The sequence below is a fragment of the Salmo salar genome, unplaced genomic scaffold, assembly GCF_965601325.2.
Source record: "Salmo salar unplaced genomic scaffold, fSalSal1 ptg000129l, whole genome shotgun sequence".
In the NCBI taxonomy this organism is placed as follows: Eukaryota; Metazoa; Chordata; class Actinopteri; order Salmoniformes; family Salmonidae; genus Salmo; species Salmo salar.
The window spans coordinates 1,186,090-1,200,582 of NW_027675318.1; the positions used below are offsets into that span (position 1 = coordinate 1,186,090).

Sequence of the window (14,493 nt, forward strand, 5' to 3'; positions counted from 1 at the left end):
AGTTGTATCTCTCTAGGTCATGCCAGTAGGTTACAGTAGGTTGTAACTCTCTAGGTCATGCCAGTAGGTTACAGTAGGTTGTAACTCTCTAGGTCATGCCAGTAGGTTGTATCTCTCTAGGTCATGCCAGTAGGTTACAGTAGGTTGTATCTCTGTAGGTCATGCCAGTAGGCTACAGTAGGTTGTATCTCTCTAGGTCATGCCAGTAGGCTACAGTAGGTTGTATCTCTCTAGGTCATGCCAGTAGGCTACAGTAGGTTGTAAGTCCCTAGGTCTTGCCAGTAGGTTACAGTAGGTTGTATCTCTCTAGGTCATGCCAGTAGGTTACAGTAGGTTGTACCTCTCTAGGTCATGCCAGTAGATTGTATCTCTCTAGGTCATGCGAGTAGGTTACAGTAGGTTGTATCTCTCTAGGTCATGCCAGTAGGTTACAGTAGGTTGTATCTCTCTAGGTCATGCCAGTAGGTTGTATCTCTCTAGGTCATGCCAGTAGGATACAGTAGGTTGTAACTCTCTAGGTCATGCCAGTAGGTTACAGTAGGTTGTATCTCTCTAGGTCATGCCAGTAGGTTACAGTAGGTTGTAACTCTCTAGGTCATGCCAGTAGGTTGTATCTCTCTAGGTCATGCCAGTAGGTTACAGTAGGTTGTAACTCTCTAGGTCATGCCAGTAGGTTACAGTAGGTTGTACCTCTCTAGGTCATGCCAGTAGGCTACAGTAGGTTGTAACTCTCTAGGTCATGCCAGTAGGTTACAGTAGGTTGTAACTCTCTCGGTCATGCCAGTAGGTTACAGTAGGTTGTAACTCTCTAGGTCATGCCAGTAGGTTGTAACTCTCTAGGTCATGCCAGTAGGCTCCAGTAGGTTGTATCTCTCTAGGTCATGCCAGTAGGTTACAGTAGGTTGTATCTCTCTAGGTCATGCCAGTAGGTTGTAACTCTCTAGGTCATGCCAGTAGGCTCCAGTAGGTTGTATCTCTCTAGGTCATGCCAGTAGGTTACAGTAGGTTGTATCTCTCTAGGTCATGCCAGTAGGTTGTATCTCTCTAGGTCATGCCAGTAGGTTACAGTAGGTTGTAACTCTCTAGGTCATGCCAGTAGGTTACAGTAGGTTGTATCTCTCTAGGTCATGCCAGTAGGTTACAGTAGGTTGTATCCAAGTGGAAACAATTATCAACCCAATGTGGAAAGTGTTGAATTTGGTCAACAACAAAATGAATGGCTTATTTGCTACGTGAGGTTTACTTGATCTAACAGAAGTTTCGTAATGATTAAGTTGTTACGTGGACACGTGACATACCGACAACTTTGATAAAAACACTATAGGAGTTGTCTCCAGATTGCTATGCATATTCATGCTAGTAGCTTAGCATCTCTCTCCATTGAATACAGGTGGTTGACGACAACAACCCTCATAGAATATAAACAATAGATTACAATAATAAGATGTATCCACCAATCCAAAGACAGGATAGGTGGGAGATAGACAACCCACAGTGCAGCTTTGTGGACAACGACTCCCCTTGTCAGGACGGAGAGACATCTTGTCAGTATATCCATAATGTTTGGTGTAGCCAACCCAACTCTCACATGGCTCTATTGGGGGTCACGGTGTGTAGTAAAACATCACTACATTAAAAACACTACATGCCGTGGCCCCCCAGTCTGCGGTCAGCAGATAGACCCTCCTCAAATATATATGTTAAGTCACTTTTTGGAAACGGAACGGAGAAAACAAGGGGTAGCTTGTCTCTACGTCGTCTGATTCTAGACATATCAGTCATCATCCCAGGGCCCTCCGTTGAAGAGGTATTGACGAGCCAACTCCGAATATCCAAAGTTAAAAACTAATTGAAGGCGGTACTTACTGGTGTTAATCAGATCTCCTATCTCCTCCTCTTCATCTTCATCTTTCAATGTGACAGTAATCTCTCCTTCCTTCTTCACTCCAAAAACTGCATCTTCCTCCTCCTTCACTCTTAACACGTCTTCCTCTTCTTTCACTGTAATGTCTTTCTCTTCTTCTTTCACGGTAACAGCCTCACCCTCTACTTGGTTTTGTATTGAAACAGCCTCCTCTTCCTCCTCCTCTTTGACGAGAGCTTCTTTCTCCGTCCAGCAGACATCTTCTTTAGCAGGAGGAGAGTAGCTTAGTGAACGCATGGTCGGAGATGTTAGCTAGCTAGGCTAATGCTAACTTAACCAGCCCGCTAGCTGACTAATAACAACAACACCGTAAATATGAAATTAAATCGGATAACTAACTAGACGACAGAAGTGGGTTTAAAACACAGTGGCTAATATACACTAAAGCATCTAAAGAGCTTTATTGTTCGGCTATTTTGTCTAGCAAGCTACCGTGGTGTCTGACTAACTGTTGTTGCTGTTGAAAGAAGCGTTCCGTCCACTACATTATACGTCACACCAACAGCATTACCTTAAATTCCCACACCGCCATCTGCTGACTGGAGTGGGTAACGCAGTTGAGTAAAATGATTATTTTATTGTCAGACAAAAAGTTAAAGTGTAGGAAGCATGAGTTTTTACTCGCCAGTGTAACAACACAGTGTGGTTAAAGACTTAGTAGCGTAGTTGTAGTCACGATATGGTTACCTATAAGTACAAACAGTTATGTTTTTGCATTATTACAAATTGATTAACTTATTTCGGGAAATCTTCTAAACTACCCACAATGCACTATTTCCCAACGTCATATGTATTATCAACTCTATGCTACCGAGTTTGTATGCCAGTGTAACGGTGTAATGAAGTTACATTTAAAAAAAATAATATTTAACCTTTATTTAAACAGGCAAGCCAGCTAAGGACAAATTCTTATTTACAATGACGGCCAAACCCCTGCCAAACCCTAACCCATGTTTCCTGAAGCACCTCCCACAAATTGGATTGGATTGATGGGCACTTCTTACGTATCATACGGTCAAGCTGCCCCCACAACAGCTCAATAGGGTTGAGATCCGGTGACTGTGCTGACCACTCCATTATAGACAGAATACCAGCTGAATGCTTCTTCCCTAAATGGAGCTGTGCTTTGGGTCATTGTCCTGGTGTAGGAGGAAGTTGGCTCCAATTAAGCGCCGTCCACAGGGTATGGCATGGCTTTGCAAAATGGAGTGATAGCCTTCCTTCTTCAAGATCCCTTTTACCCTGTATAAATCTCCCACTTTACCACCACCAAAGCACCCCCAGACCATCACATTGCCTCCACCATGCTTGACAGATGGTGTCAAGTACTCCTCCAGCATCTTTTCATTTTTTCTGGAACTCACGAATGTTCTTGTTTGTGATCCGAACACCTCAAACTTAGATTCGTCTGTCCATAACACTTTTTTCCAATCTTCCTCTTCCCAATGTCTGTGTTAGTTTGCCCATCTTAATCTTTTGCTTTTTTTTTAAAACGGTCTGAGATATGGATTTTTCTTTGCAACTCTGCCTAGAAGGCCAACATCCCGGAGTCGCCTCTTCACTGTTGACGTTTAGACTGGTGTTTTGCAGGTACAATTTGATTAAGCACCTAGTTGAAAACTTCTGAGGCGTCTGTTTCTCAAATTAGACACTAATGTACTTGTCCTCTTGCTCAGTTGTGCACTGGGGCCTCCTTCCATTCTGGTTAGAGCCAGTTTGCGCTGTTCTGTGTAGGGAGTAGTACACAGCATTGTACGAGATCTTCAGTTTCTTGGCAATTTTTCGCATTGGAATAGCCTTCATTTCTCAGAAATAGAATAGACTAACAATTTTCAGAAGAAAATGATTTGTTTCTGGCCATTTTGAGCCTGTAATCGAACTCACAAATGCTGATGCTCCAGATACTCAACTAGTCTAAAGAAGGCCAGTTTTATTGCTTCATTAATCAGAACAAAAGTTTTCAGCTGTGCTAACATAATTGCAAAAGGGTTTTCTAATGATCAATTAGCCTTTTAAAATGATAAACTTGGAGAATATAAAATATAGAATATATTTTGATTTGTTTAACACTTTTTTTGGTTACTACATGATTCCATATGAGTTATTTCATAGTTTTGATGTCTCCACTATTATTCTACAATGTAGACAATAGTTAAAATAAAGAAAAAACATTGAATTTGGAGGTGTGTCCAAACAATTGACCGGTACTGAATATGCATTGTGGAGGAGAACTGATCTTAGATCTGTACAAAGGCATAACATCTACAGCAGGAACAACTGTCTGTGTTAAAAAGGCCCAGCTGGATTGAATTGAGCCATTTAAAATGACATTTAAAATGACATATTTGAATGTGAAATGATTTTCGGCTAAAATATCCTGGTTGTGGGTAAAGTTTATTTATTTTATACAGTCATTTTAGCTCATCTTTATCAAGGGTATCAATAACTAGGTGCTTATTTTGATATCTAGTTATTTGACTGAATCAGAAATACAGATGTGGAGTAGATGTAGAGTTTGTTTTAAATTCTCATAAAAAAATGAACTAATCAAACAACACTTGTTGCTCTTTGTACGTGTTGATATAATATTAATATTTAATGGAGAGAAAAAAAACGTTTCCCTAAACTGCTTTATAATATTATAATTCAATGAAGAATAAAAATAGTTTTCCCTCCTCAACTGCGTTTCCTTCCTCCAGACAGCAGATGGCGATATGTGTCTTTCAGGCGATGTTTCTAGTGTGACGTATAATCTAGTGGACGGAACGCTTCTTCAACAACTGCAGCCACCTCGGTAGCTCGCTAGCCGACAAAGTCGGAACATTCAAGTTCTTTAGACAATTTCGTGGTTTATTTGTCACTATGATTTAAACATACTTATGTGGAAACAACTAGCTACCCATTTAATGTAATATTTACGTTGTAAGTCAACTAGCTGGCTGGTTAAGTTAGCACTAGCCTAGCTAGCTAACATCCCCGACCATGAGTTCACTAAGCTACTCTCCTCCTGTTAAAGAAGAGGAGGTCTGCTGGACGGAGAAAGAAGCTCTCGTGAAAGAGGAGGAGGAAGAGGAGGCTGTTACAATACAAAAACAAGTAGAGGGTGAGGCTGTTACCGTGAAAAAAGAAGAGAAAGACGTTACAGTGAAAGAAGAGGAGGAAGAGGAGGCTGTTTCAATACAAAAACAAGTAGAGGGTGAGGCTGTTACCGTGAAAAAAGAAGAGAAAGACGTTACAGTGAAAGAAGAGGAAGACGCCTTCAGAGTGAAAGAGGAGGAGGATGTTACTGTGAAAGAAAAGGAGGAAGATGCAGTTTTTGGAGTGGAGGATGAAGAGGGGTGAGATTACTGTCACATTAGAGGAGGACGAAGAAGAGAAGACTGGAGATCTGATTATCACCAGTAAATACAGTGAGTACTATCTAATAAAACAGGGGCATTGATCTGATTAACACCAGTAAATACAGTGAGTACTATCTTATAAAACAGGGACATTGATCTGATTAACACCAGTAAATACAGTGAGTACTATCTAATGAAACAGGGACATTGATCTGATTAACACCAGTAAATACAGTGAGTACTATCTAATAAAACAGGGACATTGATCTGATTAACACCAGTAAATACAGTGAGTACTATCTAATAAAACAGGAACATTGATCTGATTAACACCAGTAAATACAGTGAGTACTATCTAATAAAACAGGAACATTGATCTGATTAACACCAGTAAATACAGTGAGTACTATCTAATATAACAGGGACATTGATCTGATTAACACCAGTAAATACAGTGAGTACTATCTAATAAAACAGGGACATTGATCTGATTAACACCAGTAAATACAGTGAGTACTATCTAATAAAACAGGGACATTGATCTGGTTAACACCAGTAAATACAGTGAGTACTATCTAATAAAACAGGGACATTGATCTGATTAACACCAGTAAATACAGTGAGTACTATCTAATAAAACAGGGACATTGATCTGGTTAACACCAGTAAATACAGTGAGTACTATCTTATAAAACAGGGACATTGATCTGATTAACACCAGTAAATACAGTGAGTACTATCTAATAAAACAGGGACATTGATCTGATTAACACCAGTAAATACAGTGAGTACTATCTAATAAAACAGGGACATTGATCTGATTAACACCAGTAAATACAGTGAGTACTATCTAATAAAACAGGGACATTGATCTGATTAACACCAGTAAATACAGTGAGTACTATCTAATAAAACAGGGACATTGATCTGATTAACACCAGTAAATACAGTGAGTACTATCTAATAAAACAGGGACATTGATCTGATTAACACCAGTAAATACAGTGAGTACTATCTAATAAAACAGGGACATTGATCTGATTAACACCAGTAAATACAGTGAGTACTATCTAATAAAACAGGGACATTGATCTGATTAACACCAGTAAATACAGTGAGTACTATCTAATAAAACAGGGACATTGATCTGATTAACACCAGTAAATACAGTGAGTACTATCTTATAAAACAGGGACACAAACTCTGCAGTTGTTGAACTAATGTGTGATTTTTAAAAGAGCATTCTACACTTGAATATGTTTTTGTACTGTATGAATTGTCCATGACGCCCTCCAGTGATTTTGTAAAAAACTTTTCCCGTTGAAAAGTGATATAATAATAAATGAAAACAACTTAACTTTATTGACAACACCCAAATGGATACTGTCATTAACGCGGTTCTTCAACAATTACACATAATACTTAATACTGTAGCTGTTTAGTTACAGTCACATGTTCAACTATCATCAGCTGATCCAGGAAATCATTTTCTGAATGACAGTCACATGACAAACATCACGACATGTAACAACAACCAAAGTGCTTCTTCATTCATTACTCTGGTAAAGACAGTTATGCCGTGCTCCACGTTGGATCCAACATCCCTAACAAATTGATGTTTATAATGTGTTATTGTCTGGTTGATTTACAGTAGGGTCTCGTTAGTCTGTTTGGATACAGAGATACTTCGCTCATAATGTGTAGAGAACTGTTCCTTGATGGATAGGCTATTGTACAACACACAGAGCTATTTTCCTTTATTCAGGACATTTAGAATGACAACACATTACAGAGTAGCCTAGTGGGATTATTCACAAAATTATCTGGTGATCAGGTTATGAAATGTCACGACAGACATTTTAGTTTCCATGTTTCACTTGAAATATTTAATATATAGTCTTAGGTCTATGTTGTTGTTAGGTGAAGTTATGGGTCCTACAGTAGGTCTATGTTGTTGTTAGGTGATGTTATGGGTCCTACAGTAGGTCTATGTTGTTGTTAGGTGAAGTTATGGGTCCAACAGTAGGTCTATGTTGTTGTTAGGTGAAGTTATGGGTCCTACAGTAGGTCTATGTTGTTATTAGGTGATGTTATGGGTCCTACAGCAGGTCTATGTTGTTGTTAGGTGAAGCTATGGGCCAATTTGTTAAACACTTGGTGTACAAACCCTTATTGTCAGCTTGATGGCAAAGCTAGCCAAAGAGCATTTTACTAGTTGAAGTGTTTTTTTTAAGTATAAAGCAGTTGATTTGCGACAATAACACAAACATATTAAGCAGGTGATTCAAGCGAGTCTTACAATTATAATCCATATTTAATGTGAAATGCACTCATAATCAACCTGTAAATGGAGGCTATATTTGCTGTCAGCCTATGAGAACTCCCCTGAGTTTTCCCCACGGTGGTGAATTAGTGAATAGACACAGAGCTTAATGTGAGTTTCCTTGAGTAGCACTCCTGATCTTGCGCTCTAATATTCAGAATGCTTTGTGAAAAACTAAAATCTTTGTTCACTATTTTTGCTCCATGCAGATATTCTACATCCATAACTAGTGGTTTCCTCATTACCAGATATACTACATCCATAACTAGTGGTTTCCTCAATTTCCAGATATACTACATCCATAACTAGTGGTTTCCTCATTACCAGATATACTACATCCATAACTAGTGGTTTCCTCAATTTCCAGATATACTACATCCATAACTAGTGGTTTCCTCGTTACCAGATATACTACATCCATAACTAGTGGTTTCCTCATTACCAGATATACTACATCCATAACTAGTGGTTTCCTCATTACCAGATATACTACATCCATAACTAGTGGTTTCCTCATTACCAGATATACTACATCCATAACTAGTGGTTTCCTCATTAGCAGGGAGGAGTTTCTGTAATCAAATTGTGTGCGCATTGCCCTCGTGCTGAAAGGACCTATATTGGAGACCAAAAGTCATCTGGCACACTGCTTAGAGTTACAACAACTTTAATAACTTATTTGTAGTTACTACTAATGTGAAAACAAGACTAAATATGACTTGTTGCTAACTTGACTGTCTTAATTGTCAAATAATTTAACAGATATGAATTGTTGTACAACTTCACGGGTATGCTCTGGGCATCACCTCAAATAAACAGTCTCAGACCTGCAGACCTGCTGTTTTCAACTCTCTAGAGACAGCAGGAGCAGTAGAGATACTCTCAATGATCAGCTATGAAAAGCCAACTGACATTTACTCCTGGGGTCCTGACCTGTTGCACCCTCGACAACTACTGTGATTATTGTTATTTGACCATGCTGGTCATTTATGAACAATTTAACATCTTGGCCATATTCTGTTATAATCTCCACCCGGCACAGCCAGAAGAGGACTGGCCACCCCTCATAGCCTGGTTCCTCTCTAGGTTTCTTCCTAGGTTTTGGCCTTTCTAGGGAGTTTTTCCTAGCCACCGTGCTTCTACACCTGCATTGCTCGCTGTTTGGGGTTTTAGGCTGGGTTTCTATACAGCACTTTGTGACATCAGCTGATGTAAGAAGGGCTATATAAATACATTTGATTTGATTTCTGCTGTTGTGGGCCTTTAACCGTCTGTCTGACTTTGTCATTCACACAGGAGAGAGACGTGACTATCGGGGATCCTCCTGGGAGCCTCAACAACATCATGATGCTGACGAGGCAGAGAAGAGTCTCTCCAGATCAGAACTCCTAAAGAAACACCAGCAGAGACCCACAGGGAAGAGAACTCACTGCTGCTCTGGCTGTGGGAAGAGATTCAACACTTCATCAGACCTTAAAATACATCAAAGAATTCACACTGGAGAGAAATCTTACAGCTGTGATCAATGTGGGAAGAGATTTACCAGATCTAGCTATCTCACTATACATCAGAGAATACACACAGGAGAGAAACCATATAGCTGTGATCAATGTGGAAAGAGTTTGGGTGCATCTGGCTGTCTGACAAAACACCAGAGAACACACACAGGAGAGAAACCTTATAGCTGTAGTCAATGTGGAAAGAGTTTCTGTATATCTGGCTCTCTGACTGAACACCAGAGAACACACACAGGAGAGAAATCTTATAGCTGTGATCAATGTGGGAAGAGTTTTTCTCGGCAATACAGCCTGATAGTACACCAGCGGGGACACACAGGAGAGAAACCTTATAGCTGTGATCAATGTGGGAAGAGTTTTACTCAGCTAAACAGCCTGATAGTACACCAGCGGACACACACAGGAGAGAAACCTTATAGCTGTGATCAATGTGGGAAGAGTTTTACTACATCTAGCTATCTAACTATACACCAGAGAACACACACAGGAGAGAAACTTTATAGCTGTAGTCAGTGTGGGAAGCGTTTTACTTGGCTAAACAACCTAATATCACACCAGAGAAGACACACAGGAGAGAAAGCTTATAGCTGTGACCAATGTGGAAAGAGTTTCGGTACATCTGGCTGTCTGACAAAACACAAGAGAACACACACAGGAGATAAATCTCATAGCTGTAATCAATGTGGGAAGAGATACTCTAATAAAAAATCTCTGACTAAACATCAGAAAATACATGGAGTTGTTTCATGATATCAATGAAATAATGTAAAATGTTTTTAATATTGTGGAAGTATTTTAGTAACGTCACAATATAGAATGTTTTAACATTGTAGTAGCAGTATTTTAAGGAATGAATGTAGAACCCTAAATGTTCAGTTGATATTAGCCTCAGTGGAAAGTAAAATCCAGGCTCTGAATTGAAAGAGTTACTATTTATGAGATGTAACAAAAAGTGACTAACAAAAATAGAGTTGTGTTACACTTACCACGTTGGTCACCCACTTGAATCAAAATGCAACACTTCAAAATGTTTAGGTTTTCAATATATCCCAAACTGTTTCTGCATATTGGTTATTGATTTGGACACGTTAAAACTGTGTTGTGACATTGCGCTATTCTCATTTAGCAAAATGTCATTCAAAAGACGTTGAAATTAAGACTATATATATGTTCGCTTGTAGTTCAAAGTGAAAGTTGAAAAGATGTATTTTCGGGTCGTTCTTTCAATGACTTGAAAACAACTTAATTTCAAGGTACTTGCAGCCTATACATAAGGACGCAGTGTAATAAATTGGTCTATAATAAAAAAAAATGTAACAATCTTACATCACTCCAGTATTTATTTACAACATCCAAGTGTTATATGTCTTTATTCCACTTCTGAAGAAGCAGGTCTCAAATCACCTCATATTTCAAACATTCAGCCTGACAAAAGATACGTGTTTTATTATTCCATGCCTCACCCTTAAGTTAATTATTGCCAATACATATTAACAAAGGGGTGTACATTTGCTTTTCATATTTCATATTTACAATTCATGTAACATTTAGACATCATAATTATTGATGCAACCATCATTATCCTGCTTTTAGAATATCAGGGTTCATTCTCAGATATGCCAACCCAAATGTACTGGAGCATGACATTGGGGACTGGGCCCCGATCCAACAACATGCCTATCGAGATATTGCAGGAGTTTGCTCTTGAAATCATGACTAATACAATTAGATTTTTGTTTGGGGTCGTTCCAAGGGGACGAGAGTTCTAGAAGCTAGTGGGATTTAGGAAGAGGAGAGTTCTAGAAGCTAGTGAGTTTTAGGATTCTATAGAAAGAAAAAGGAGAAAAATTATATGATTGTATATTATTATTTAGAAATACGTGTTTTTTCTTGTTTTTAATTGTTGACAGCAAGTTGTTTTCTGTTGGTGGTGAGCAAACTTGTCCAACAAAAATATAGGATATATTTGTTGTCATAAGGGGGAAGGTGCTACAGGCTTTGGTTTTTCCATTTATGTTTTGTGGTTGGACTTTAGCTTGTTAGCACGTCTAGCTCGTTAGCCCGTCTAGCTCGTTAGCACGTCTAGCTTGTTAGCACGTCTAGCTCGTTAGCACGTCTAGCTCGTTAGCACGTCTAGCTCGTTAGCACGTCTAGCTCCGTTAGCACGTAGGACGCATTGATTGGTGTCACCTCGTTAGTCAGTATGTGTTACACCTGTGCTGGCTTGTCCATCTCGTTAGTGGGAAGGTGTTTCACCTGAGCTGGTCCAGGTTCTATTTAAGAGTGTCTGGCCCAGTGCTCCAGTTGTCTTGATACATGTGGAGAGTCAACACCTTTAGTTGCTCCACCTTTTTGGTTTACTTCCTGTCTTTAAGTTCGATGTGGGATTTTCTTTTGTTTGTCTCTTCTTGGGCAGATTTAGTGGGTCTCATGGTGGGTGTCTTTTAGGTCCCAGTTGTTGTTACTAGTCAACTTCCAGTGGACACCCCCATAGTGTCTTTCAGAGCCCCTCCTAAAAAACAAGTTATATTTTGGGTTGGATATTGCTTCATATTGTTGATATTTTAATCAATGGCATTTCCTTACAATGCTCATTAGTCTTTCAGTTGTTATTATTGTTTTTTATCCTCATATTTGTGTACTAAATATTTCTGATTATTTTCATAGTTTTTTCCTGTGAAGCCATTGTGTTGCATCCATGTCTGAAATGTGCTGTATAAATAAAGCTTGATTTGATTTGAACATATTGTAAAACAAATTAACCCAATGACCGACCAATCAACAGACTCTTGCAAAACCAATGAACAAATATGTGCAAAAGCAACACATATTGGTCCATCTTAGTATAAATTCAATATATCTTCCACTGTCAAAATAGTGCAAATGGTATGCATGTTTAGTATCACTTTTCAACCAACCCAGTTCATTTGTTGAAAATGAAAAATGTTGAACTCAACAATACATCAGAGGATTCAACTACTGAGAACTGAAACAAACAAATGGATCATTCCCACCTTTCCAGCCTGCTGAAGGCGTGGTGGAGTGGTAAACACCACCCCCGGCTCTACCAGGGGCTTGAGGTGGTCTCCCACAGCTCTGCTTATGTCATGTTCTGTGGCCTTGCTGTTCCATTTCTTGACTGCCCCTGTAACACAGAAACACATTTAGTCATATTATATAAAACACTCAAAGTAATGGATATGGAGCATCTATGGCCTCAGTTACACCTGGCACCTAAATGTGACTTCTGTCATCCGATCACTCCAAGCTGCATTAGGTTCAGATCTACCAGGATGGGCCTTTGACACAGTCAGGCCACTGATTATGCATCAGCAATGTAAAGAGATGGGGTGAATGAGTGGGGAAAGGTACATTTGACACAAATGACCTTCATAATATCAAAGAACAAATGTGTGTCTGAGGGGAAATTAACTTTCATACAGCCAAAAGGGGTGAGAAATTACACCAATATCAGTGGACAATTTGCACTAATGTAAATAAACATAGATGATGGAACATATTCCCTTTTGCTGACGTGATGAACCGCTAAGGGGACATAAATATTTACCATATAAACCATGTGTCACCTCTCTGGCTGTAGAAGTGTTCTTCCTAACCAGTCCCTCAACAGCTCTCTGACTGAGCTTCACCCTCACTGGGTCTTCAGAGGAGAGGAAGGCTGAGGAGGGATGGAAGGATCAGTCAGTCAATAAAGTGTAGAGCTGCTGTCTGACAAAATCACTATTTTTAGTAGTTCATTAAAGTAAATAAGGCTTTATGACTGCTGAATACCAACTATCAATCACTTAGATCATGTATTTTCAGGTAGAGATGCATCCTTGGGACGTCCCTAGCCCGTTGAAGTTGACATTTAAAATGGTTAAGGTTAGGGGTTAAGGTTAGGGTTTAGGATAGGGATGTCCCAAGGATCCCAGATAGCATTGACCATTGTGCATTCTTCTCTCTTTTACATAGCAGGTGATGGGTTCTGAACTTGAAAATATGAAATATCCTTATTCATGTCACTGTTTGAGGGGAATGTAGAACGTTTACATTCTGTCACAATGTGTTATTGTTAGACGTCAGGGATCCTATGGAAGGAGAAGGGCCACAGTCTGGAACAAGTCAACAGGACAGCCGTGAGGTGGGGAGGAGAAGGACCACAGTCTGGAACAAGTCAACAGGACAGCCGTGAGGTGGGGAGGAGAAGGGCCACAGTCTGGAACAAGTCAACAGGACAGCCGTGAGGTGGGGAGGAGAAGGGCCACAGTCTGGAACAAGTCAACAGGACAGCCGTGAGGTGGGGAGGAGAAGGACCACAGTCTGGAACAAGTCAACAGGACAGCCGTGAGGTGGGGAGGAGAAGGGCCACAGTCTGGAACAAGTCAACAGGACAGCCGTGAGGTGGGGAGGAGAAGGGCCACAGTCTGGAACAAGTCAACAGGACAGCCGTGAGGTGGGGAGGAGAAGGACCACAGTCTGGAACAAGTCAACAGGACAGCTGTGAGGTGGGGAGGAGAAGGGCCACAGTCTGGAACAAGTCAACAGGACAGCCGTGAGGTGGGGAGGAGAAGGGCCACAGTCTGGAACAAGTCAACAGGACAGCTGTGAGGTGGGGAGGAGAAGGGCCACAGTCTGGAACAAGTCAACAGGACAGCCGTGAGGTGGGGAGGAGAAGGGCCACAGTCTGGAACAAGTCAACAGGACAGCCGTGAGGTGGGGAGGAGAAGGACCACAGTCTGGAACAAGTCAACAGGACAGCCGTGAGGTGGGGAGGAGAAGGGCCACAGTCTGGAACAAGTCAACAGGACAGCCGTGAGGTGGGGAGGAGAAGGGCCACAGTCTGGAACAAGTCAACAGGACAGCCGTGAGGTGGGGAGGAGAAGGACCACAGTCTGGAACAAGTCAACAGGACAGCCGTGAGGTGGGGAGGAGAAGGGCCACAGTCTGGAACAAGTCAACAGGACAGCCGTGAGGTGGGGAGGAGAAGGACCACAGTCTGGAACAAGTCAACAGGACAGCCGTGAGGTGGGGAGGAGAAGGACCACAGTCTGGAACAAGTCAACAGGACAGCCGTGAGGTGGGGAGGAGAAGGACCACAGTCTGGAACAAGTCAACAGGACAGCCGTGAGGTGGGGAGGAGAAGGGCCACAGTCTGGAACAAGTCAACAGGACAGCCGTGAGGTGGGGAGGAGAAGGACCACAGTCTGGAACAAGTCAACAGGACAGCCGTGAGGTGGGGAGGAGTGAGGAATTTAGGCCGAGGTCAGGTCAGATGAAGTGAGGAAGAACTGATATCACTAAAGTTCTGCCTAGCAACAGAGGTGTAAGGAGGAGACTCAGCATAAAGGGTTAATACCAGTAAGGAGGAGACTCAGCATAAAGGGT

General features: G+C 40.9%; 1 protein-coding gene and 1 pseudogene across 1 annotated transcript; one reads left to right on the forward strand and one right to left on the reverse strand.

Moving 5' to 3' along the window:
- Nucleotides 1-2,377, reverse strand: part of LOC145866092 (uncharacterized) — a 39,222-nt pseudogene extending 36,845 nt beyond the window's left edge.
- A 2,319-nt stretch (nt 2,378-4,696) lies between these two features.
- LOC145866097 (uncharacterized) lies at nt 4,697-10,430 on the forward strand. Its single transcript, XM_082970962.1, has 2 exons — nt 4,697-5,334; nt 8,885-10,430. Exons 1-2 carry the CDS (start codon nt 5,232-5,234, stop codon nt 9,853-9,855), a joined length of 1,074 nt encoding a protein of 357 aa, XP_082827088.1. The 5' UTR covers nt 4,697-5,231; the 3' UTR covers nt 9,856-10,430.
- Nucleotides 10,431-14,493: the final 4,063 nt, after the last annotated feature.